This window comes from Musca autumnalis, unplaced genomic scaffold (assembly GCF_047663935.1).
Source record: "Musca autumnalis isolate F117 unplaced genomic scaffold, ASM4766393v1 scaffold_4, whole genome shotgun sequence".
In the NCBI taxonomy this organism is placed as follows: domain Eukaryota; kingdom Metazoa; phylum Arthropoda; class Insecta; order Diptera; family Muscidae; genus Musca; species Musca autumnalis.
Window position 1 is genome coordinate 201,061,491 of NW_027411977.1, and position 27,315 is coordinate 201,088,805.

At 40.9% G+C, this 27,315-nt stretch overlaps 1 protein-coding gene across 16 annotated transcripts in view; it reads left to right on the forward strand.

The window, feature by feature from the left end:
- The window catches only part of Plp (Pericentrin-like protein), a 164,469-nt gene that overhangs the window by 32,955 nt on the left and 104,199 nt on the right, over positions 1-27,315 (forward strand). For all 16 annotated transcript variants that reach the window (XM_073981187.1, XM_073981179.1, XM_073981184.1 and 13 more), the window contains one exon: positions 23,162-24,557. In XM_073981187.1, coding sequence (XP_073837288.1) covers positions 23,162-24,557 — 1,396 coding nt within the window. The remainder of the gene's footprint in view (positions 1-23,161; positions 24,558-27,315) is intronic.

Consider the following 27,315-nt stretch of genomic DNA (forward strand, 5'->3'; position numbering starts at 1 on the left):
ACGAGTTGGATTCTACATCCTGCATAAACTCCATTTCCCCCGCAGGTCTATGATCACTGATTATAAAGGAACGATTTATGTCATCCACATTAATATCAAAATCAGAGCTTTTTTGGTTAACATACCCTGCCGTTCTAAGCAATTTCCAAATGCCAGATGCATCTAACCTACCAAATAGACCTGCAAAGTATTTCCTTTTTGCCCTTCTAATAACAGTCCTAGCCCTGTTTCTATATTTGCAGTAAATAGTCCAATTTCTCTCACAACGGTCTAATTGAAATGCATTAAATGCCAGATCTCTAACGGATCTAGCAAATGTGACATCACTAGCCCCAATCCAAGTTTCAGTACGAAAATGAACTCTCTTCCTTACAACAGGCACACAGGAAAATAAATTGTCTATTAGTGAAGTAATTTTAGCGGGTTCATCATCGATCATTCTTATGGCCTAGCCAACGCAATCGCTGCATCATGCGACGTCGATATTCACCGTCAACGCAGATTGGTCCGTAGATCTTTCGATCTGCCATGTCTGCTTGCGCAAGTACCCAGGCTTCGGAGCCATACATCAGCAGGGGTAGTATCAGTGTTTTGTAGAGAGTTATTTTAGTTTGACGAGATGTGGCTTTGTTTTTAAACTGCTTACTTAAACCAAACCAAACAAACGACACCATCAACTTGGTCTTCTCACCGTTTACCGCCAGACCCACTTTAGCAGATTCTCCTTCGACCTTTATAAAGGTATCAGTTACTTCTTTTACTGATCGGCCCATGATGTCTATATCATCAGCATAAGCAAGTAACATGTGACTATTGGTGTAGATTGTGCCACTTCTTTTGACGTTTGCCTCTCGTATAACCTTTTCTAGCAGGATGTTGAAAAGGTCACACGAAAGTCTCCTTGTCTGAAACCTCTTTTGGTAACAAACTATTCGGAGAGGTTCTTTCCTATTTTAACTGAGGACCTCGTGTCAGTTAAAATCATTTTACAAAGCCGGATGAGCTTTGCGGGGATACCAAATTCAGACATGGCTTGGAATACCTTTGAACGCTCCGGGCTGTCGAAGGCTGCTTTATAATCGACAAAAAGGTGGTAGGTGTCGATCTTCATCTCTTGGGTCTTCTCCAGGATTTGCCGCAGGGCAAATATCTGGTCAATAGTGGACTTGCCAGGTCTAAAGCCGCACTGGTATGGTCCAATTATCTCGTTGGCCATAGGCTTTAGTCGTTCGCACAATATCCCTGACACGATCTTGTAGGCAATAGCGAGTAGACTTATGCCCCTATAGTTAGAGCATACAGTCTTATCTCCCTTCTTGTGGACGGGGCACAGGATACTCAGGTTCCAATCGTCGGGTATTCATTCTTCCTGCCAGATGGTGCTAACTAGCTGATGAGTACACCTTATCAGCGTGTCGCCTCCGGTTTTGAACAGCTCGGCTGGTAAGCCATCGGCCGCTGCTGCCTTATTATTCTTCAGCCGATTTATTGCTGTCTTTACCTCATCTTGGCTGGGCGGTATATATTCAATACCATCTGCTGGGATTGGGACTGTGGTATCTTCGTCGTCTTCGCTGCTATTGGATACCAACGGATTTGAAAAATGTTCTTTCCATATCCTGAGTACACTATCTGTATCACTTACCAAATTACCTTGCTGGTCTCTACAGGAGGATGCGCCTGTACCAAAGCCATCAGTTTGATGCTTGACTCTTTGATAGAATTTTCGGACTTCATTCTGGCTCCTGTACATCTCGATTTTTTCACACTCCCGCTTTTCCATCTCTCTCTTTTTCCTGAGGAAAAGACGTTTCTCCTCTCTCCTTTTCTCCCTGTATCTCTCTCGTGCGCTACGCGTTGCTACGGATTGTAAAGTAGCCCTATATGCCGCATTTTTCTCTTCGGTGGCAGCACGACACTCCTGATCATACCATGGATTCCTTGGTGGAGGTCTCTGGTATACAAGTATGGATTTTGCGGCTGTTTGCGGCATTGACAGTGCCTTAAAATATTTCTTAAAAATCCACGAGCATTGACAGTGCCTTAAAAATATTTCTTAAAAATCCACGAGCATTGACAGTGCCTTAAAAATATTTCTTAAAAATCCACGAGCATTGACAGTGCCTTAAAAATATTTCTTAAAAATCCACGAGCACTCACAGTGCCTTAAAAATATTTTTAAAAAATCCAGATCATTGACAGTGCCTCAAAAATATTTTTAAAAAATCCACGAGCATTGACAGTGCCTTAAAAATATTTTTGAAAAATCCACGAGCATTGACAGTGCCTTAAAAATATTTTTAAAAAAACCAGGAGCATTGACAGTGCCTTAAAAATATTTTTGAAAAATCCACGAGCATTGACAGTGCCTTAAAAATATTTTTAAAAAATCCAGGAGCATTGACAGTGCCTTAAAAATATTTTTAAAAAATCCACGAGCATTGACAGTGCCTTAAAAATATTTTTAAAAAATCCACGAGCATTGACAGTGCCTTAAAGACATTTTTAAAACATCCACGAGCATTGACAGTGCCTTAAAGACATTTTTACAAAATTCACGAGCTCTGATAGTCCCTTAAAAATATTTTTAAAATATCCAAGAGCACCTGATAGTCCCTCAAAAAAATTTTTTAAAATTCACGAGCTCTGATAGTATCTTAAAAATATTTTTAAAAAATCCACGAGCTGTACTAGTCCCTTAAACATATTTTGAAAAAATCCACGAGCTGTGATAGTCCCTTAAAAGTATTTGTAAACAAGCTCTGATAGTCATTCAAAAATATTTTTGAAAAATCCACGAGCTCTGATAGTCCCTTAAAAGTATTTGTAAACAAATCCACAAGCTCTGATAGTCATTCAAAAATATTTTTAAAAAATCCACGAGCTCTGATATTCCCTTAAAAGTATTTGTAAACAAATCCACAAGTTCTGATAGTCATTCAAAAATATTTCTAAAAAATCTACGAGCTATGATATCCCCTTAAAAGTATTTGTAAACAAATCCACAAGCTCTGATAGTCATTCAAAAATATTTTTAAAAAATCCACAAGCTCTGATAGTCCCTTAAAAGTATTTGTAAACAAATCCACAAGCTCTGGTAGTCATTCAAAATTATTTTTAAAAAATCCACGAGCTCTGATAGTCCCTTAAAAGTATTTGTAAACAAATCCACAAGCTCTGATATTCATTCAAAAATACTTCTAAAAAATCCACGAGCTCTTATAGCCATTTAAAAATATTTTTAAAAAATCCACGAGCTCTGATAGTCCCTTAAAAGTATTTGTAAACAAATCCACAAGCTCTGATAGTCATTCAAAAATATTTTTAAAAAATCCACGAGCTCTGATAGTCCCTTAAAAGTATTTGTAAACAAATCCACAAGCTCTGATATTCATTCAAAAATACTTCTAAAAAATCCACGAGCTCTTATAGCCCTTTAAAAATATTTTTAAAAAATCCACGAACTCTAATAGTCGGGTTAGTTGTTTTTTTTTAAATCACGAGCTCTGATATTCCCTATAAAAATATTTCTAAAAAATCCACGAACTCTAATAGTCGGGTTAATTGTTTTTTTTTTTTAAATCACGAGCTCTGATATTCCCTATAAAAATATTTCTAAAAAATCCACGAGCTCTGATAGTCCCTTAAAATGTTATTAAAAAATCCACGAGCTCTGATAGTCCCTTAAAATGTTATTAAAAAATCCACGAGCTCTGATAGTCCCTTAAAATGTTATTAAAAAATCCACGAGCTGTGAAAGTCGCTTAAAAATATTTTTAAAAAATCCACGAGCTACGATAGCCCCTTAAAATTATTTGTAAACAAATCCACAAGCTCTGATAGTCATTCAAAAATATTTTTAAAAAATCCACGGGTCTGATAGTCCCTTAAAAATATTTTTTAAAAATCCACGAGCTCTTATAGCCATTTAAAATTATCTTTAAAAAATCCACGAACTCTAATAGTTCCTTTAATTATTTTTTTTTAAATCACGAGCTCTGATATTCCCTATAAAAATATTTCTAAAAAATCCACGAGCTCTGACAGTTCCTTAAAAATACTTTTAAAAAATGATAAAAAAGTCCTAAGTGACTGAAACACTTTTTGGATAAGGAAAAATCAGTCCCGATTAGATTGGATTCATATTGTATAGAATATTCAGTCAGAGGGATTGAGGATATATTAACTTTATGATCATTAATATTTCTTAAGGTCAGGCGGTTTTTTTCCTATATGATTCCATTGGTTGAAAAAGGGTTTTCCCGTTTTCCTATATCACTTCGCTGTAACTGAAAAATGGTTTCCTTTTTGAAAATATTTATGCACTCCAACTAAATGTCCTTGAACTTGTCACCCACTTTTACTTTTTCCTGCCTGCTAACATGCCAGTCAGTATGTTTACCAAAATTAAACTATTTTGCAAAGAAGGTTGGTTGGTTTGGCAAGTAGAAAAATGCGGAGAGGAATGTAGTGCCAGTCAGTGATTGAAAAGTAAACAAAGTAAAGTGAAATTGTTATGGAAACCATGAAAAGTTAAATAAAAACAAAATTCCAACAAAAACAGGACTACTCCTTAAATTCGCAATATCTTATTTCGTTTTACTTGGCAAAATTAATGGTTATTTTTTGGTAGGGAGGTGATAGTTAATCAAAACGATGCCCCAAATTAAAACAAAAAAATCACATATCAACGAAAATAAAAGAGAAATGAAAGACAGAAGGAAGGATGGGTGTGTCTAATGAACACCCGGGTGTTCCTTTATTAGCTTCAAATAATGTTAGAAAGTGTAGAAGAAAGGAATTATACACAAATTTAAGGTGTGACATATGACGTCCTAATTTTAAATTTACCTTTACAAATTAGGAGAGGCAAATGCATTTTCTAGACAAGACTCGCAAAAGCCATTCTCAACACACACGCAGTTGACACTTACCCTATGTAACGGTGTTGAACAAAGTTCTAGGTTAGTTTTTTCATTAGCTGAATTCCTTCCACCAAAAACGTTTACTTCACTTCAGTTCTGTGATGACATTCCAGACGTCACCAATAGGCACTCCTGTTCTAAACCAAAAATAGTAAAACAAAATCAAACACGCAATAGATCCAAAGATAATAATTCCTTAAGATTTACGGCGAAAATAACTTTAGAAGCATGACAAACAAAAATTAGCCCAGTCTAATTTGTGGTTATTAAGGAGCTTATCTATTTGCTTTAGATAGTTCTAAGGATGGGCAAAGGTGTTAGTTTATCTTATCATATGGAAACATTGAGAAATTACATTTTTTCAATACATCTTTGGATATAACTACGTAATCATCGAATACTTTTAGTACTGAGATTGTTTTAAAATATTTGTCTTAAAATCCCTATGGATCGCGGTTTCAACTAACCGTAAAATCGTCTAAAATTTTCTCTACTTCAAATTTAAAATCTTTGTATAATAAAGATATCAGAACAAAAAAATGTTAAATCTTTTTATAATAAAGATGTCAGAACAAAAATTCGATAAGAAGAATATATAAAAGAAGGCTTCTTTGTTATAATTATATGTTGAGGTACATATAATTATAACAAAGAAGCTTTGATACGATTAATAAATGTGTCTTATCGAAAGAATTTTTTTGGACCCAAGTATCTTTGGACGAATACCTTTTCAGATAATTTGGAGTCGTTTTTGCCCTGCGTCTCTAGATTTCTGGCTGGCTGGATGATGCGCCCGATAACCCTTGAAAGGATCAACCCATTTGTTCAATATTTCTCAATATTTCGTCAAAGGGAAAAAATCGATGTCGGATATTTTAGGCGGCACCCCCCTTAAGTGTTTAGTTTTGTTAGATTTTAAGATTGCCAAAGTTTGAGAACGATCGAAATATGTTAACACGTGCCACTGGGGCCTCAAAGTTTCCATAGTAATTTGTATGGGACCAAAGGTGAATTTTTACGAAATTGCCCTAAAGGCCGCATTTATTGTTCAATCGATGAGAAACTTTTACTAGTTCATTTCAGTGGCTAAACAAATAATCCTAAAAAAAATTTTGAAAATTGCGTCGGATTTTAATATTATCTATATGTACTTACTTACTTAGCTGGCCCATTGCAGAACATTTGTTCTATAGGCCGAACTAAGAAGAGATCTCCATTCCTCTCTATTTGTTGCTTCGCACTCTGGAATATCGCGCCTTTTTATCTCATCATCCACTTGTTTGCGCCATCTATTCCTTGGCCTGCCAATTCTGCACGCAGCGCCAAGCGGTCCGTATTTATACGCCTTTTTAGCGGGTTCATCATCGCTCATCGCTGCGTCTCGATACGTTTAACAATATTGATGTCGTTGTATAGCAGATACAGCTCGTGGTTCATGCGACGTCGATATTCACCGTCAACGCAAATTGGTCCGTAGATCTTTCGAAGAATTTTTCTCTCAAACACACCAAGCACTGCCATGTCTGCTTGCGCAAGTACCCAGGCTTCGGAGCCATACATCAGCACGGGTAGTATCAGTGTTCTGTAGAGCGTTATTTTTGTTTGACGAGATGTGGCTTTGTTTTTAAACTGCTTACTTAAACCAAAGTAGCATCTGTTGGCCAATACAATTCTTCTTTTTATTTCAAAACTGATGTCGTTTGTTGTGTTTACGGAGGTGCCGAGGTAGACGAAGTCTTTTACTACCTCAATACTATAGGAACCAACTTCAACAGTCGGTCCGAGCTCAATGGACGCATTGCGTGTCGACACCATCAACTTGGTCTTCCCACCGTTTACCGCCAGACCCACTTTAGCAGATTCTCCTTCGACCTTTATAAAGATATCAGTTACTTCTTTTACTGATCGGCCCATGATGTCTATATCATCAGCATAAGCAAGTAACATGTGACTATTGGTGTAGATTGTGCCACTTCTTTTGACGTTTGCCTCTCGTATAACCTTTTCTAGCAGGATGTTGAAGAGGTCACACGAAAGGCTGTCTCCTTGTCTGAAACCTCTTTTGGTACAAAACTCTTTGGAGAGGTTCTTTCCTATTTTAACTGAGGACCTCGTGTCAGTTAAAGTCATTTTACAAAGTCGGATGAGCTTTGCGGGGATACCAAATTCAGACATGGCTTGGAATACCTTTGAACGCAGCGGGCTGTCGAAGGCTGCTTTATAATCGACAAAAAGGTGGTAGGTGTCGATCTGCATCTCTTGGGTCTTCTCCAGGATTTGCCGCAGGGTAAATATCTGGTCAATGGTGGACTTGCCAGGTCTAAAGCCGCATTGATATGGTCCAATTATCTCGTTGACCGTAGGCTTTAGTCGTTCGCACAATATCCCTGACACGATCTTGTAGGCAATAGGGAGTAGACTTATGCCCCTATAGTTAGAGCATACAGTTTTATCTCCCAATCGTCGGGTACTCGTTCTTCCTGCCAGATTGTGCTAACTGCCTGATGAATACACCTTATCAGCGTGTCGCATCCGGTTTTGAACAGCTCGGCTGGTAAGCCATCGGCCCCTGCTGCCTTATTATTCTTCAGCCGATTTATTGCTGTCCTTACCTCATCTTGGCTGGGCGGTATACATTCAATACCATCTTCTGGGATTGGGACTGTGGTATCTTCGTCGTCTTCGCTGCTATTGGATACCAACAGATTTGAAAAATGTTCTTTCCATATCCTGAGTACACTATCTGTATCAGTTACCAAATTACCTTGCTGGTCTCTACAGGAGGATGTGCCTGTACCAAAGCCATCAGTTTGATGCTTGACTCTTTGGTAGAATTTTCGGATTTCATTCTGGCTCCTGTACATCTCGAGTTTTTCACACTCCCGCTTTTCCATCTCTCTCTTTTTCCTGCGGAAAAGACGTTTCTCCTCTCTCCTTTTCTCCCTGTATCACTCTCGTGCGATACGCGTTGCTACGGATTGTAAAGTAGCCCTATATGTCGCATTTTTCTCTTCGGTGGCAGCACGACACACCTGATCATACCATGGATTCATTGGTGGAGGCCTCTGGTATCCAAGTATGGATTTTGCGGCTGTTTGCATGGAGTGGGCAATGCTTTGCCATTGCGCTGATATGTTATCGGGATGAGGAGTGCTTTGATTGAGCAATTGGGCTAGTTGAGTGGAATATGCTGTGGCTATCTGTTGTGATTGCAGCTTACCGATGTCTAACTTTCGTGTTGTGTCTGTTCGTACTTTGTTTGCTATGTTTAAGCGGGTGCGTACCTTTGCTGCAACAAGGTAGTGGTCCGAATCAATGTTTGCGCCTCGGAACGATCGTGCATCCAACACGCTCGTTGAATGTCTTCCATCTATCACAACATGATCAATTTGGTTTCTTGTTTTCTGATCTGGAGACATCCAGGTGCCCTTATGAATATCGAGATGATTAAATCTGGTACTGCTAACTACCATGTTTTTTGCAGCTGCAAAGTCTATCAGCCTCATACCATTGTCAGATGTTTCACTGTGGAGACTGAATTTCCCGACTGTTGGGCCAAAGATATTCTCCTTTCCAATTTTGGCATTAAAATCGCCTAGAATGATTTTAATGTCATGGGCAGGGCAACGGTCATATGTTTCTTCTAAGCGCTCGTAAAATATATCTTTGGTCTGTTCGTCCTTTTCTTCAGTGGGAGCATGAGCGCAAATAAAGCTGATGTTGAAGAATTTAGCTTTTATTCGAATTGCAGCAAGTCTTTCATTCACTGGCGTGAAGCTGGATACCAGATGTTTTAGTCTCCGACTAACTACGAATCCACAACCAAACTCATGCTTTACGTCATGGCAGCTATAATACAGTGCGTCACCTTTAGGTGTTGTTGTGACGCCTTTCCCAATCCATCGTATTTCCTGTATGGCAGTAATATCGGTCTTGTACTTTTCAAGTACGTCTGCCAATGCGAAGACTGCACCTTCTCTATAAAGAGTGCGAACATTCCAGGTGCAGATTCGCAGATCATGGTCCTTAAAACGTTTGCGGGGTTCGTCCACTTTAGAGGGGTTTGTTTTTCTTTTCTTTCGTTTTTTTCATAGAAGGCTGTGTTTTCTAGGGGAAGGTTACTAACCCGACGCCCAAACCCAAGTTTTTAACGTTCTTATGGGTGAACGCGCGGCACATGTTAGCTCACTACCTTTAACGGGTGTTAAAGGCAGTTCCCCAGATGACACCACGGGGAGGTCAGTGTCAACTTGGGATGAAAGAGGGACCAAGATAAATCCTGGGCTTTGCCATGTTAAAACCGGTCAGGACCGTTGCTTGGTATCTTCCATCCCCTAGGTCACCCACCAACTAACATTAATACTGCAAAAATGGGATTTTCTCGTCCGATCGAGAACAATTTGGCAATCGCTCAAAAAAAGCTCTTGTCGATTGTTGCAAAGAAAATGTGAATGAATACAAGCGCGGTGCTTAAACCGACGCTTATAAGATCGTCACAGACGACCAATCTTGGATCTATGCGTATGAGCCCTAAACAATACAGCAATCGATCGTGTGGGTCTTCGAAGGCGAGCGAACGAAGTTGTTCGCGGAAAAAGAACTTCGAAGCAAATGGTCGCCTGTTTCTTAGACTAAACAGGCCATGTGGCTACTTACTATAAGGCTTGAGGAACGTAGGTCGGTTCATTCGGAGTGGTACGCTACAATTTGTTTGCCTGAAGTCTACTGAGAAATTCGAAAAAAAAACAAGACAAGCCGAGTCGTTGTGCACCATGACAATGCGAGCTCTCACACATCGATTGAAACCAGCCCCGTTTTGCCGGACAAAACGTGGAATTATTGGGTCATCTGCCGTACAGCCCTGACATGACATCCAATGAATTCATTTGATTCCCGCACATAAAGAACGTAAGGCGTGGTCAGCGGTTTTCGTCGCCAATAGATGTTGTCGAAGCGTTCAAAAACCACGTTTTGAGGGTATCTCAATCGGAGTGGATAAAGTGCTTCAACAATTTGATTGAGCGCATGTAAAACTGTGTAAATCGCACTTTTTGAAAATACCTTCTAATAAATAAATCATTTGATTTCAGTAGGAAAATCGGTATTTGATCAGGTCACAGCTGAAAGTCTTACCATCTAGCCGAAGGTCTGTCCCATATGAAAACTGCGAATAGTTCATGAATATGCATTCTCAGAAGATGTTTATAAAATAAATATCTGGGAATTATTGACGTCAGAACTAAATGGTTTTGGGTTTTGCCACTCTTATTTATCGGCATTCACTCCATTATATGAGGCAAGTCTACCGTTTTCCCTTCCATTCGTTTTTAATTTTTATAGTAAATCTCTTTTCCAGAGATTCATCACCTAGCCCAAGTCGCTCTACATTGTTTTCTGGGTTATCAACAGGATAAACCACGTGCAATATATGTATGTATATAGGCGTCAGTGCAATAGATTATTGCTTTAAAAAAAGTAATGAGAACTGATATCTAGTGACAGTTTCGTTTCCTGTAATAAAAATGTCTTTTGAACAAATGTTTTGTCAAAAACTAAATAATATTTACATCATGTGACAGTCCGCCAAATTCTTTTTGACATCAAAGCTCTTTTTGACATCAAATTTTTTGTCAGGACTTCAATAACAATTTCAAATATGTGAACATAAAAATTTCTTCTAAAAAAGAGGAAACCGAAGAGTATCTTCTTTCACCAATGAAAACATAGAACCGCATCTACAACAATACGAAGTTGAATGATTTATGGCAATGATTCCTAAGTTTCTTCTTTTCCACTTCCAAGTGATGAAAGGGCCGTGTAAGAGACATGCTGACTCTATGGCAAACAACAATGTGTGCTTTTGTGGGCGTGTGTGTGTGGTAGGGAGGGACCGACCACAGGAAACAAAATTAAAAATAAAAAAGTTTGAAAATAAAAATTCTCTAAAGATATAAACAAGCGTGGTGTATCCCCGAGAAGACGTAGATAAATTTATGGCAAGCATTGATTTTCTGAAGTTGTCGCTTTTTTGTTATAATAATTTCTATTATTATCGTCATCATCATCGTCACCATCCGCCTAATAATTTCATTCATCTGTAAAGGGAAATTTATGGGAACTTCTTGTAAAAAAATTATAGATGTTGGAATGGTAATTAGTTTTAATTTGTAATAAATTAAGGGCATAAAGGTGAACAAATAAGCTTTGGGGATTCATGGGGGAATTAGTTACAACAGCCCGGGGCATTGGTGTTTTGAAAATATGTCGGATAGTTTGTGTCGGCAATAATTTTGTAAAGCAAACAACTGCCAAGACCTCTCTACTTTATACTGGGCTCTTTACTTCCCAAAAATGAAGGGTTAAACGCGTTGAACGCCTCAGTAATGCTGGCTGCATTTCAGAGTATTTCGGCCATGTAAAATTAGCCATAAGCAGTGTTGTATTTTGTTTGTCATGCCGCTCGAATTCAGTGATAGGAATTAAGACCTCACAACATTTAAATGAAAATAGAATAGACTCTACTCTCTCGGAACGTATAAAAAGTTCCCTGCTAAAATATGAATGCTTCTTACATAGGAGTAGGTTTAAGAACGATCCAATGCCGCCGCTTCACTCTGAGATCAAAGGTCCTATAAGTGGAAGAGAAAAGAGAACTTCAAAATGGAATTCGTCAGCAATTTGTTTAAAGATTGAAGGGGATCAGAGTTTTTTTTCCCATAGCCATCTAAGACTTCTTGAGAAAACGAAAATAACTGTTGGGTCCATTTTGGACAAGTATGAGACAAACGAAAACTCATAACCACCAAAAAGTCTGTATCTAGTCTTGTTTAACATTGGACAGTGACATAGTAGATGCTGTCTGTCTCTTCCTCATCCTCACATAATCTGTTGTAATCCGAGATTGCTTTTATCCCACAAACATCTCAGTAATCTCCGCATTTAAAACATTCCTCTCTCCCTCTGCACTTACTCCCTTATTTGCACTTATTCCCTATGTACTGCCAAATAACCCAAGAAGTTTCATTGCCACCCAAATAGGTTGCACTTTTTCTTCTTTGCCAATAGCCTGAAAACATTCCCACATGACCCAAATAGCAACCTCCCCAATAAACTGCATTTATGTGCCCATTTTTTTTTTTAAGTATAAAATATTTTCTATTTTGTAGGCCACTAGAACATTTTGCCCAGATCGTTTTCGTTTTTTTTGCTGAATTCAAATATAACAGCAAAAAATTATTAATGTCGTAAATGACACAACAAGTACCCACCCGAAATGCCAGAACAGTGAACAAACATAAGTCGGTCATAAAACTAGAACAGACAAGTGCATTCTCATATTTGAACAAACAAATTTGTTATGAGATTATATAAAATTAATTACACGTTTGTCGTATTGTGAGGCAGTGAAGCGACTAGACTGTGCAAAATGTTTATATTGAGATTTGTATTTAAATTTTAGATCCTGATAGCCAGAAACAGACTTAGAAAAACAAGTTAGCAAAGACTATAGCCGGAACGGGAGCGACTATGTGATACCCTCCACCGCTACACCTGCGCATAAGCCTTTCCGTGATCAACAAGTATTATTGGAATTGTTCAATTTATTTACTAAATACCACTCCATTTACGGTTCATGGGTCATATAATCAAACTGGCGTGGCTATGAGAGTTGCCGTTCCCGACAATTGCATGAGAATTTCCCTTCGTTGTCAGTGAAATAGTGGCGCTCATAATTATCATCACTTTTACTAACCAAATCCATGGAAATATCTGTTATTCTCAGGCTAAAATTGCTTTCTTGAACGGCTCGTGTCCATGAGGAACGTTTCACGTTTTCACTCTTCGCTTGGAAATTTTCACGTAACGTAAGAAATTGTTTTTAGCCACAATAATGAACTGGTAATGTTTTTTCATGCTCACCCAATGTAATTTCCAATGAAGGATTTGTGGCCATCATCTCCTCCATTGATTGATCCTTTTCACTGAAATTCGACGAGGAGCCTTATAAAGGGTTTTTATATTGGGATTTTAAAATAATTTAGGCAGGGAAACATTTGTAGGTGGAATTTTTGTTGAAAAGTTCAAACAGAAGTTGACAGCATTCTTGCTATCGGTAGAACTTTACGACTGCTTTTTATTCGTCGCTAACTTACCGAAAAGGGTGACGTAGGGGGTGGAAGATACCAAGGAACGGTCCTGACCGGTTTTAACATGGCAAAGCCCAGGATTTATCTTGGTCCCTCTTTCATCTCAAGTGAACACTGACCTCCCCGTGGTGTCACCTGGGGAACTGCCTTTAACACCCGTTAAAGGCAGTGAGCTAACATGTGCCACGCGTTCACCCACAAGAACGTTAAAAACTTGGGTTTGGGCGTCGGGTTAGTAACCCTCCCCTAGAAAAAAACAGCCTACTATGAAAAAACGAAAGAAAAGAAAAACAAACCCCTCTAAAGTTGACGAACCCCGCAAACGTTTTAAGGACCATGATCTGCGAATCTGCACCTGTTCTGTATCTGTTCGCACTCATTATAGAGACGGTGCAGTCTTCGCATTGGCAGACGTACTTGAAAAGTACAAGGCCGATATTACTGCCATACAGGAAATACGATGGATTGGGAAAGGCGTCACAACAACACCTAAAGGTGACGCACTGTATTATAGCTGCCATGACGTAAAGCATGAGTTTGGTTGCGGATTCGTAGTTAGTCGGAGACTAAAACATCTGGTATCCAGCTTCACCCCAGTGAATGAAAGACTTGCTGCAATTCGAATAAAAGCTAAATTCTTCAACATCAGCTTTATTTGCGCTCACTGAAGAAAAGGACGAACAGACCAAAGATATATTTTACGAGCGCTTAGAAGAAACATATGACCGTTGCCCTGCCCATGACATTAAAATCATTCTAGGCGATTTTAATGGCAAAATTGGAAAGGAGAATATCTTTGGCCCAACAGTCGGGAAATTCAGTCTCCACAGTGAAACATCTGACAATGGTATGAGGCTGATAGACTTTGCAGCTGCAAAAAACATGGTAGTTAGCAGTACCAGATTTAATCATCTCGATATTCATAAGGGCACCTGGCTGTCTCCAGATCAAAGAACAAGTAATCAAATTGATCATGTTGTGATGGAATGCATTCATCCAGCGTGTTGGACGCACGATCGTTCCGAGGCGCAAACATTGATTCGGACCACTACCTTGTTGCAGCAAAGGTACGTACCCGTCTAAACGTTGCAAATAAAGCACGAACAGACACAACGCGGAAGTTGGACATCGAAAGGCTGCAAACACAACAGATAGCCACAGCATATTCCACTCAACTAGCCCAATTGCTTAACGCGAGCACTCCTTGTCCCGATAACATAACAACACAATGACAAAATATTGCCCACTCCATGCAAACAGCCGTAAAATCCATACTTAGATTCCAGAGACCTCCACAAAGGAATTCATGGTATGACCAGGAGTGTCGTGCTGCTACCGAAGAGAAAAATGCGGCATATAGAACTACTTTACAATCAGTAGCAACGCGTAGCTCACGAGAGAGATATCGGGAGAAAAGGAGAGAGGAGAAACGTCTTTTCCGCAGGAAAAAGAGAGATATGGAAAAGCGGGAGTGTGAAAAAATCGAGATGTACAGGAGACAGAATGAAGTCCGAAAGTTCTACCAAAGAGTAAAACATCAAACAGATGGCTTTGGTACAGGCACATCCTCCTGTAGAGACCAGCAAGGTAATCTGGTAACAGATACAGATAGCGTGCTCAGGATATGGAAGGAACATTTCTCCAATCTGCTAGTATCCAATAGTAGCGAAGTCGACGAAGATACCACAGATCCAATCCCAGAAGATGGTATTGAATGTATACCGCCCGGCCAAGATGAGGCAAAAACAGCAATCAACCGGCTGAAGAATAATAAAGCAGCAGGAGCTGATGGCTTACCAGCCGAGCTGTTTAAAACCGGAGGCGATTCGCTGATAAGGTGTATGCATCAGCTAGTTAGCACCATCTGGCAGGAAGAACGCGTACCCGACGATTGGAACCTAAGCATCCTATGTCCCGTACACAAAAAAGGAGATAAGACTGTATGCTCCAAATATAGGGGCATAAGTCTTCTCCCTATTGCCTATAAGATAGTGTCAGGGATATTGTGCGAACTACTAAAGCCAATGGTCAACGAAATAATTGGACCATACCAATGTGGCTTTAGACCTGGCAAGTCCACCATTGACCAGATATTTACCCTGCGGCAAATCCTAGAGAAGACCCAAGAGATGCAGATCGACACATATCACATTTTTGTCGATTATAAAGCAGCATTCGACAGTCCATTCCGATCAAAGGTATTGCATGCAATGTCTGAATTTGGTATCCCCGCAAAGCTCATCCGGCTTTTGACTTTAACTGATACTAGGTCCTCAGTTAAAATTGGAAAGAACCTCTCCGAAGAATTTTGTACCAAAAGAGGTTTCAGACAAGGTGACAGCCTTTCGTGTGACCTATTCAACATTTTGCTGGAAAAGGTAATACGAGATGCAAATGTCAAAAGAAATGGCACAATTTACACCAATAGCCACATGTTACTTGCTTATGCTGATGACATAGACATCATGGGACGATCAGTAAAGGAAGTAACTGATACCTTTAGGAAGGTCGAAGCAGAATCTGCGAAAGTGGGTCTGGCGGTAAACGGCGAAAAGACCAAATTTGACGGTGTCGACGCGCAAAGCGTCCATAGAGCTCGGACCAACTGTGGAAGTTGGTACCTACAATTTTAAGGTAATTAAAGACTTTGTCTACCTCGGCACTGCCATAAACACAACAAACAACATCAGTTGTGAAATAAGAAGAAGAATTGTATTGGCCAACAGATGATACTATGGTTTGAGTAAGCAATTTAAAAACAAAGCCACATCTCCTCCAACAAAAATAACACTATACAAAACGCTGATACTACCCGTGCTAATGTATAGCTCCGAAGCATGGGTACTTGCGCAAGCAGATAAGGCAGTGCTTGGTGTGTTTGAGAGGAAAATTCTTCGGAAGATCTACGGGCCGATTTGCGTTGACGGTGAATATCGACGTCGTATGAACCACGAGCTATATCAGTTATATAAAGACATGAATATAGTTAAACGTATCGAGATGCAACGATTGCGTTGGCTAGGCCATATCATAAGAATGAGCGATGATGAACCCGCTAAAAAGGCGTATGAATACATGCCACATGAAGGTGCACGCAGAATCGGCAGGCCTAAGCTTCGATGGAGCATACAATGTCATATGGTGGATGTGGATCTGGCAAACGGAACAGATTCATGGTCCCGGGTTCTTCTCAATCGCCACACGGACTAAAAGAGATCGGAGCAGGCATTACGAGATATACTACCGCTCCCATGGTGAAAAAATATAAGATCACAAACACATAATTGTTGAGATGATGGCCTATAGTCGAAGATTCCTCCGAGTCAATCCGGTACTTAGATCCGGCAGCCATGGAATTCGGATTTGTAATTTAGGATGGCGGTGTCTAATACACATGTATGTGTGAATAGCAGTTAGTCCTGACCTAGAGGTTCTCTATTGTATCTTTCGAACTCTCTCCCTCTCTAGATTATCAAGATATCGACTTATTAGGCTGGGCGGAGGGTATCTATCCATAAATTGGTGACCAAGCAGGTACTGCATCAACATCTTCGTCTTCTTATGTACAGTTTCAATTGGCAACATGAGAGTACACCCTGTTTCAGTTTTTATGCCATCATTTTGGCAGTTTTGGAGTTTCTTAAACTGAGTATTACTAACACGGGTATCGCATAGTTTATCAAAGGGTTGGTTAACAAGGTTTCCTTATCTGCACCCCAAGTTCTGCCGGTTGGGGCAAATAGTTCGGGCATGTTTGGATTACTTAAAAAAGACTGTCGAATGTGGCCCCTAAAATCTTAGAGTAATAGTCGGAATTTGTATTCCGCCGAACTGTACATTCAAGTACATACCCATTTTCACGTGGTGTATGCTGGACCAGACACCATGATGGACCAGACACCATTATCAAGCAATCAATCACAGATACGATTTTTATGCCGTCCGATGGTAGTTGAAGTCCAGAGTGATAGAGTTTGAACAGTTCTGTAGATGTTACCCACGTTGCAGCGCTTTGAATCTCTAAGCGGATTTGACTTGGGTTTGCTACCGCACATGTAGTTTAGGACTACGTTTCGAACTCGGCTGGAGGCTGGTGACATTAATGTAATCGAATGCCTGCAAAGAGAACCGTCCTGTTACACTGATGGTTTTGATTGAGTTCTCTGCTTACATAAAGGGTAGTCGTTGTGCTAGGCTGCTTCCGGAAACCATGCTACTGATCAGCTATTTGGTAACTTCTTCTATGGCTCGCTAAGGAGTAACGGCCCGAGTGCCTTTGCCGTTGGCAAAAGGTTCTCCCTTAACCGCAAATATCAGTAGCGGGACCACCATGTCCATTTTCTAGACTTCGGGAGCTATATGACGGATGTTCAATCGTTCGTCGTACCAGGTTGGAATGCTATTCAACCCGTGCTTATGTAGCATCGATTTCTGCAGCTTCTGCTGGGAAGTTAGATCTTATCTTGGATATTCTACCTCCAGGAATAGACCTGACAACTGCGGATTTGAATCATTTTCCGACAATTTGGTCTCGGTTTCACTGAGTCCAAACTTGTATTTTTCTTTTTATATGAAAAATTCCCTCTTTACGCCATGCCAAGTGAAGCATCTAAAGTTAGAACTAAGATACAATACTATTGAAAATCTCATATCCTACCCATCTCATTATGAAGTTCTTCCATCAATAACAATTTGTTTGATTTAAGAAAAATATCTGCAATCTACCGTTCAGCAAGACATCAAGCATTTCCCACTTTATCCAATTACGCTCTAGACAAATTGTAGCACTTCAAAATCATGCAACCAAAGATACTCAGTTACATCTTCATTGCTAGGGCATATGGAGTACTCAGATTTCAATTTGTCTGCAACTGTGGCAGAGATAACTTCTGCAAAATGATGATCAATTCCAAAAATTACCAAACAAAGATTGCCGCAGACTAACTGACTGACAGACTCACTGACTGAGTCTCTGGAAACGCTTATCTTTGTTCTGTAATAATTTCCAATTGATTTGACCTGCATTTCATCATCGTCAGAAGCAAAAGCAACAGTTACAGAAAAAGAACGACAGACAATCAACTTCTTCATCATCATCATGCAAACAATTCAATTTTTCTCTACTTCGGCAGGGCTATGCGTTTTGGATATTTAATTACACTCAAAGACAAGACATTGGTTATGATGGCATCATTATGGATGCGGATAATGGATTGTGAGGGGCCGGCGGCAATCCACCTTACCAGCAACGTCTCCCTGCAATTGATTTTTATTGAAATGCCGTACAAATGGCATTATTTAAGGCATGATGTTGTGGTGCATGTGAGCATTTTAAAAATGATGAAGATGACTTAATGAACATTTGATGGATTACATCTGTTGAAAATTTTGTTTGTGTGTATTGGATGTACATACGTATGTATTGAGTAATGGGTTAGAAGAGGGAAACTGAATGGATGCCCGCTGGGCTGCTTGTTTTTTTACGCAAAACAAGTGAATCGAAAATAGAAATTATGGAAAATATTGTTATTATAAATAGAGGATTATGCGTCTGGCAAAATTGAAGAAAATATTCAAATTTATTTCATTGAAAAATGCAAATGCGAAATATTGAGGCTGTGGGAGAATTTATTGTCCAAAACAGTTGCGGAGATCAGATTTATTTTCTTGGTAGTCATCTATAAAGACGTCTTGGTAGTAGTCTATAAAGACGACTTTATAGTTGTCTATCAAGAAGACTTTATAGTCGTCTATCAAGACGACTTTATAGTCGTCTATCAAGACGACTTTATAGTCGTCTATCACGAAGACGACTTTATAGTCGTCTATAATGACGACATTATAGTCGTCTATCAAGACGACTATATAGTCGTCTATCAAGACGACCTTATAGTCGTCTATCACGAAGACTTTATAGTCGTCTATCACGAAGACGACTTTATAGTCGTATATAATGACGACATTATAGTCGTCTATGAAGACGACTTTATAGTCGTCTATCACGAAGACGACTTTATAGTCGTCTATAATGACGACATTATAGTCGTCTATGAAGACGACTTTATAGTCGTTATAGTCATCTATGAAGACGACTTTATAGTCGTCTATAAAGACGACTTTATTTTCGTCTGTGAAGACGAATTTATTGTCGTCTATAAAGACGACTTTATAGTCGTCTATCACGACAACTTTATAGTCGTCTATGAAGACGACTTTATAGCCGTCTATGAAGACGACTTTATAGCCGTCTATGAAGACGACTTTATAGTCGTCTATGAAGACGACTTTATAGTCGTCTATAATGACGGCATTATAATCGTCTATGAAGTCGACTTTATAGTCGTTATAGTCATCTATGAAGACGACTTTATAGTCATCTATGAAGACGATTTTATAGTCATCTATGAAGACGACTTTATAGTCGTCTATGAAGACGACTTTATTGTCGTCTATCAGGACGACTTTATAGTCGTCCACGACTTTATAATCGGCTATTATGACGAATTTATAATCGTCTATGAAGACGACTTTATAGTCCTCTATGAAGACGACTTTATAGTCGTCTATGAAGACGACTTTATAGTCGTCTATGAAGACGACTTTATAGTCGTCTATGAAGACGACTTTATAGTCGTCTATGAAGAGGACTTTATAGTCGTCTATAAAGACGACTTGATAGCCGTCTACAAAAACGACTTGATAGCCGTCTACAAAAACGACTTCGTGGTCGCCTATATAGATGACTTCATGGCCGCCTATAAAGACGATTTCATGGTCTAATATATATATGATTCCATGTTCGTCTATAAAAACGACTTCATGGTCGTTTAAAACGGCGAATTCAGGGTCGTCTATAAAGACGACTTTATTGTCGTCTATAAAGACAAATATATATTGTTGTTATTGTAAAAGTGTTTAATATTGTGTGGTTGCGTGTTCGTTCTTCTGTTAAATCTGGCACTGTGTCTTTCTCTCTCCAGTTCCAGGAAAAAGGCTGCTTCGCTAGGATGTTTCCACAGATCACTTGGAGTTAGACGAGTAGGTTTGGTTGGGCAGTTAAAATGGTGCAGTAGGTTGTGCGGGCCCATACCGCATACTGAGCAGATGTTTTGCACGGTGCTTACGATCTTTGCCCTATAATAACTGCAACTATCCCGAGCGTAGTTGAGCCAAAACTACTATGGTTTTTCGTGGCAGCTCAAGCTTCACAGCTGCGATAGATGGGGGGAGGACTTCTATCACGCAATATTTGTTTATGACCTTAGCAACTCGGTTCGTGTGAATGCTATTCAAACCTTCTTGATATGCTTGTTTATCTAGGGGTTCTCTCCTGTATCGTTGGACCTCTCTCTCTAGAACGTGAAAATCCTTCTTGATGTGCCTGCGTGTTTCGGGCTTATCCACCATATAGTGATGGGATGGCTCTGTTGCTTGAAGAATCTTTGCCTTGTGATGTAGATGGTCCACTGAAGACTTGAGGCACCCTGTTGCTGTTCACAGGGCGGCATTCTGACAATTTTTGAATTTTTCCCCATTGCGTATCACATAAACTCGCAGACCAAACTGGCGCCGCATAGCTTACCACAGACCGACCTATCGCGTTATATATGTTGTCAACAAGGTTTTTTATCTGCACCCAAAGTGATGCCGGCTAAGAACTTGAGGACCTTGTTCCTACTTTTCAGTTTGTAACAGATAGCTGTGGCATGCGAGAACGAGATGATTGTGCTGTCGAATGTGACCCCTAGAATTTTCGTCCACATACCTTACGATCTAAATCCCATCTGGAGGGGGCGGAATACAGAAGAGGTAGATCTTGAAGAGTTCCGGAGATGTGCTTGGACATTTTGTTCCTGAATTCCACATATGGCTGGCGTAATTGATTATCCAGAGTTACAGACTTGGCTGAAGGGTTGTACGCTCAATGTCCTCAAACAGCGTGTAGTGCCTGACAGTATCAAAAGCTTTTGATGAGTCAAGCGCCACCATCACGGTTCTATCACACGGCTTATCCTCGAAAAATATGTGTGGAGATGGCGTGCAGCGCTGTTGTCGTGCTGTGCTGATTACGGATTCCATGCTGATGATCGGCGCCTATATAGCTAATTCTGACGCTGGGGAGAACTAAGGCCTCAAGGGTATTTGTTATAGGCGACAAAAACGAAATCGGCCTGTACGATTAATTTTTGCTGGCATCCTTGCCTGGCTTCAGTAGCGGGATGCCCATTTTCCAGACTACGGGTGGCTAGCGACAGGTTGAGAACTTTAGAGAGATACTCCACTCCCGGCACATCTAGCTGTTTCAGCATAACCATGGAGATTCCATCAGGTCAAAACGCCTTCTCAACATCATCCATTTTTAATTGTGGTAGTTCCTCCTCGGTAGGAAGAGATCTAATGCGATGTAGTACTCTCTTCTTTGCCCTGTCACTCCCTGGGTGCTCGACAAACTGTCGATTGAAATAACTTGCGCGCCTCTTCGGGTCAGTCAGCTTAACATGGCCATACGTGACTGAGGTCCTAACTTCCTTCTTTACAGGGTTTGAGAGTGACTTAACCGTTGCCTACAATTCACTTATTCCGGCTCCAATTTTGCAACTCTTCACATGATTTAACCTTTTGTTCCATTTATTCTCACCGACCAACCTGTTAACTTCCAGTGTCAGCTCCCTGACTCTGGGGTCACTGGGGTTGGCTCGAAGAAGTTCATCACGCTCACTTGGTAATCCCGTCGTTTCTGCTGAAAAAATTGGTCTAATTTCGGGCATTCAAGCAGCAGGTATGTAGCGACCGGCTGTAGATGTGATGATATCCTGGAAAATTCTTTCAGCTACCCTAGGATCTAAGGCAATGGACAGTTGGCTCTCTGAAGCGGTGATTTGCAAATTCTCTGAACCCTTGCCATGAAGATTCTTCGACTCATAAATTCTTAAATTTCGCTGACTTTGTTGGGGAGACCGTTGCAATTGAATTGCAGGAAAATGCATTCCCAGGACGAAGAACAACAACGTGGAGTGTGAGATGCAACGTTTGTTGCGTTGGGGAGACACCGACGACGAAGTGTGGGATACACTGGGAGATGGTCTGACGCATCAAGCAGCAACATAACGCCGATCGCAGTAGACATGGAGGCCAGATCAGCCTCGGAAGTGCATAAAATTTCTACATCTCACCGATGTTTGCATGTGATGAATGTGGAACTGGCAAACTGTTCCATGGCCCGGGGTTCTTCTCTATACCGGCACGGACCAAAAGAGCTCGGAGCAGTATTTCCGGGAAATATGTTGCCGCTGCCATGGTCAAAAAATACACGAATACACACGGCCCGTGGTCGAAGATTTCTCCGAGTCAATTCGTTGCATAGAACCCACCTTCGTATGATTGGCAGACTCTGTAGTTGATCCGATTGTGAATACCAGCCCGAAGACCGCGCTGACTACACCGGCTAAGGAAGAGTGGAAAAACCGCTGACTTCATGTTGCTCGAGTCCCTTGCGGACACCTGTGATGTTTTTTTTTTTACAAACATCCCAGACGGAAAAAGAGAGACTCGTCTCATATCAATGAGTTCACCCCGATTCATATTAGCTTAATAATATGGGCCTACAGTTTATCATCACGTCGGAACGACGTGTCCTAAGACACCACTTGTAGAGAAGTTTTACGTGGCTGAAATACTCAGAAAATGTCGTCAACATTACTGAGGGTATTTTGCCACCGTTGAAAATTTGATGGTGCCTGGCCGGGGAATCGAACCCACGACCTTCAGCGTGCAAGGCGGGTGTGCACACCATTGCACCACGGTGGCACCTGAGATGTTTGTGGTAGGGTCGATTCATTCTTCTGAGTAGAGTGAAGGTGGAAAAAGATGATGAGTCATTGCGCGGATTGATAAGTTATGACAAATATGATCTTGAAAGTAGGATCATTGAGAACTAATTTCTGATCCTGTGTCGCCATAACATCTGCAAGAAGATGCATTAACTTGTCGGATACATTTGTTCTGTTTTTTATTTTTTTTCTTTCCTCTGATTTTAACTATAATTGCCTTATATTTACCTCACTTTCGTCTTTCTTTTTTCTTCCACAGATCACAACGTTGTTGCGACCACGTGCAACATACAAAACATCGACGCCAATTACAACAGCAACACCAACAACAATCCATCCATATTTGAATGTGACCAATAGTCAAGATAACAATTCTGATATTGTGGTGTATGCAGCCAAACCCAACACCAACAATAAGGGCAACGGAGAATCCAAAGAGCAGCTAACTTCGTCACATCTGTTTCAACACGAAACAACAACAATAAATAATATTGAATTGATACCAACACTAGAATTTATCAGTCATACACCCCACAGCCACCACAGCCAATCACCGTGTGAACACTTGCAACAATGTTTACCAGGTTGCTGTGCAACACATCACGAACCAACACCACCGGAACAAGTGTTGCAGCAACATGAATCTGCAGCAACGGAATCACGGCTAACATTTACCATTGAACAGATAACAACGGCAAGTGAAAGTGGATCACCAGAACTTGATAAACAAAAACAACAAGGAGAAGAACAACAACAACAACTTCTTCACAAAAACTGCAACTCTCCATCATCTTCAGCAGCAGATACCAGTGAACTTTTACAGCAGGAGGCCGCACACTTGAGTCTAACAGACACAGCTTCCTTATCAACATATTTCGATGAGCCCACCAGCTCCATTACCATAGACATGATGGAGGGCTCTCAAAAGACAACAGCAACAACAACGGCCAGTGATAGACCAACAACGGCAGGAACATCAACATCCGGCCAGTCAGTTGCCGCCAGTAGAACCAGTAACACAAACACCACCACCCCAAGTCACAGTAATGTGCCACAACAAAGTTCCCATAACATACTCTCTAGTTTAAGTGATGAGCCCAGCGATGAAATTGAAGAGGAGATTGAGGAGGCTCTAGAAGTTAGCGATGAACAGCAAGTGGACTCCTTAGAGTCGCCTTTACCAGGGCCAAGTAAAAAATTCACCAGCAATTCCAAAACAGAACAAATGTTTGGTATTGATTTATCGGATTTATCAAGTGTTGACGGATCGGAAAAGTTATCAGCCACCATTAGTGGAAGTAAAAGTAAGAAAAGCTCCTCCGGTGATAATCAATTTAAAATCGATGATGATCAGTTATCGGGTGGTAAATTGGCTCAACATTTTGTGTTGGAAGATAGTGAAGAGTTATCCGTCAGTTTGCCAAAAGATAAACATGAAATTCATTCAGTGCCACAATCAGAGGATGTGGATGGTGCCAGTTTGGGTCTAGAAGATAATCAACAGCCAGAGCAAAGTTTAAGTAATCAAAGCACCTCACATGATGTCTCGGAATTACAAGAAGAACCAATAGGAGGGGAACCAGATTCGCTGCTCTCTGAAGGATATTATCAGCTATCATTACCCGAGGGCAAAGGTGATAAGAGTAGTAATAAAGGTAAGTTGTATAATGTTTTTGTTAATTGGGAGTAGAGAAAATCGCTTATAATCTCTGTGTGAGTTGTTTGCATAATTTTACTTTACTTGTTTGTGGCATAATTTTACTGGAGCAGGAGTTTCAGTAGCGATTTTAAGTAGAATAGTTTTCCGTATGAGGTTCGACAACAATATACACTATCATCACTGTTCCTCCGCCATCCTGGAAGTAGTTGACCAGTTTTTATCTACTAGTGTGATGGTTGGGAGCCACCATGGTGCAGTGGTAAGCACGTATACATTGCACTCAGAAGGTCTGCGGTTCAATCCCTGACGAGAACATCAAAATTTTCGGCGTTGGCATACATTTCTTGAGCATTTCAGGTATGAAAAACTTCTCTACAATTGGTTTCGTAAAACACGCGGACTCGGTCCGATATGATTGAGCCAATTTGAATCGACGTGCACTCATTGAAATAACAGAAGTCTACCTTGTCCCTTCGAGGGTGTTGTGGGAACATATGAAGGTATGCATGTATTGTGAAGGTTGTGATTCTGCTTACTGATCAGCTTAAACACCTCTACTACATCCGAATCAGGAGGTGACATCGGTGTTGTGGCTGGAAAAATGCAGTGGATTTCAGCAGTTAAGACCGTGTCTAGCTTACAGCCATCGAAAAGTGCGTCCATGTAATAATTTGTCTGTAGGTGATCCTGAGATCCCCCTTGACGACCTTGTAAATCGCTGCCTTTCTAAAATCGGTCTTGCTGATTTTGCGGAGGTTATGTTCTTCCTCTGGTGACACTTAACAAGTACCCAGGAATGATTTCTCGATGATCATACCTTCAGAATCAGACATATCTATGATCTGAGGCAATTATATTCTCAATAGACATGTGAAGAGTTTGTGCTCCATTCCGTTCATCACAGGATGAGCCCCCTTCCCCGTCTTACAAGAAATTATTTTCGCACAGAAAGTTCAGTGATTGCCCGACTGACATCCCACCCACCATCCTCTTTGCAATTGGTTGTGGGTCCTCAGATGAATGCACACATTTTCTTCCTATTGTGAATTGTTTAATATCGTCTTCGAGCTATTTGCCTGCTTTGAGGTTGATGGGACATCGGACGCTTCAGCCACTGAACGCCTTGCAGCACCTCTTCTCCTTCCACCTCCACTCTTCCCAGAAGGCCTAGTGACAGACAGACTGACGGCTCACCACTCTTTTTAAAAATGGTTGTTAATCCTCCCTCTTTCTTTACACTCGTCCGTTGTGATTTGACTAAAATCGACTTGGAGTCACTAGCCTGTTTTGAGGTTGGTGTCTCATCAGATGTTCCAAACACTTGGCTTCTTGAAACACCTCTTGTCCCTCCACATCTACTCTTCCCAGAAGGCCTAGTGATTGCCCGACTGACGACTCACCATCCTCTTTGCAATTGGTTGTGAATCCTCAGAAGATCGCACCAATTTTCTTCACACACGCCTGTTGTGATTTGACTAAAATCAACTTCGAGCCTCTAGCCTGCATTGAGCTTGACGTTAAGACGTTCTAGTCACTTGGCTACCTGCTACACCATCTCCTTTTCACCTTCCACCTCCACTCTTCCCCGAAAGGCCGGGATTTGTCTGCTGATTTACAGTGAATGATGTGCCAGTTCTCTGCAAGTTCGGAGTTCCTGAAACTTTTCTGATCTTTTTCGCCTGCAGTTTTAGTGACAGGTGCAGACGAAGCAGTCACACGAAGTAAGACTGACTTTTGTAGCTGATTCGTAGACGCCTGTCCCTTCTCTGCTTCTCCGATTTCGAAACGTTGGTGCCACTGTTGTTCGCAAGGTACCCGAGCATCTTGAAGCACTTTTCCGGAACCGGTGTAGTCAACACAACCTTTGGGCTGGAGTTTACAACCGAATCAACTACAGAGTCAGAACAATCCCACGGCGGCCGGTTCTATGTACCGAATTGACTTGAAGGAATCTTCGACCGTGAGCCGTTACCTGAATAATTATGAGTTTGTGTTCGTATATTTTTTCACCATAGGAGCGGCAATATATCCTTGAATGCCTGCTCCGAGCTTTATTGGACCGTGACGGGATAGAGAAGAACCTCAAACCGTGGATCTGTTCCTGCCCGTCACCTGTAGCTTGCAACGTAGCGATGGTTACATGTTTTGCGAAAGGATCGTAAAGGAAGCGGATGGGGGGAACGTGCATTTCTTTACACATCAGTCTGCTCAGTAAAGTCCTATCTCGCTTGAGCTTGACTCTAGTGTTCTATATAGCCGTAAAGTGTGGGACTGCCGAGGTAGAGGTGCTTAATGTCCTTGTGCTAAACCCGATTTCAAGCTCGGTTCAGAAAGAGAGAACAAAACGGGGTGTTATGCGACCACGTGCCCATCAGTGTTTCAGGTTTGGAGTCAGGGTACCTACTGTAATAGAATGGAGCCTTGTTGACACCTGGGCGATTCAACGAGATGCCAAGTCCTAATCTGGTAGTGAAGGGCTATGCCATGATTGTCCTCAGGTCCCTTAGATCTAAGACGGAAAAGTTCTCCCTTGAGCAAGTTGGAAGACATCCCTTTGGCGGATGATGAGATGGACATTACGGTCATACTATCAAAATCAAACAAGGAGGGAGGTGTCCTCCTCAGCTGCTCAAAGGAGCACAACCCAAGTGACAGGCAGGGGATGAAACGTATATCGGTGCCGACAAACCTGTCCTCCCCAGGCAGGTAGCCTTGGTGGATGAGGCTGTGGATGAAGAAATGGATCATTGGAC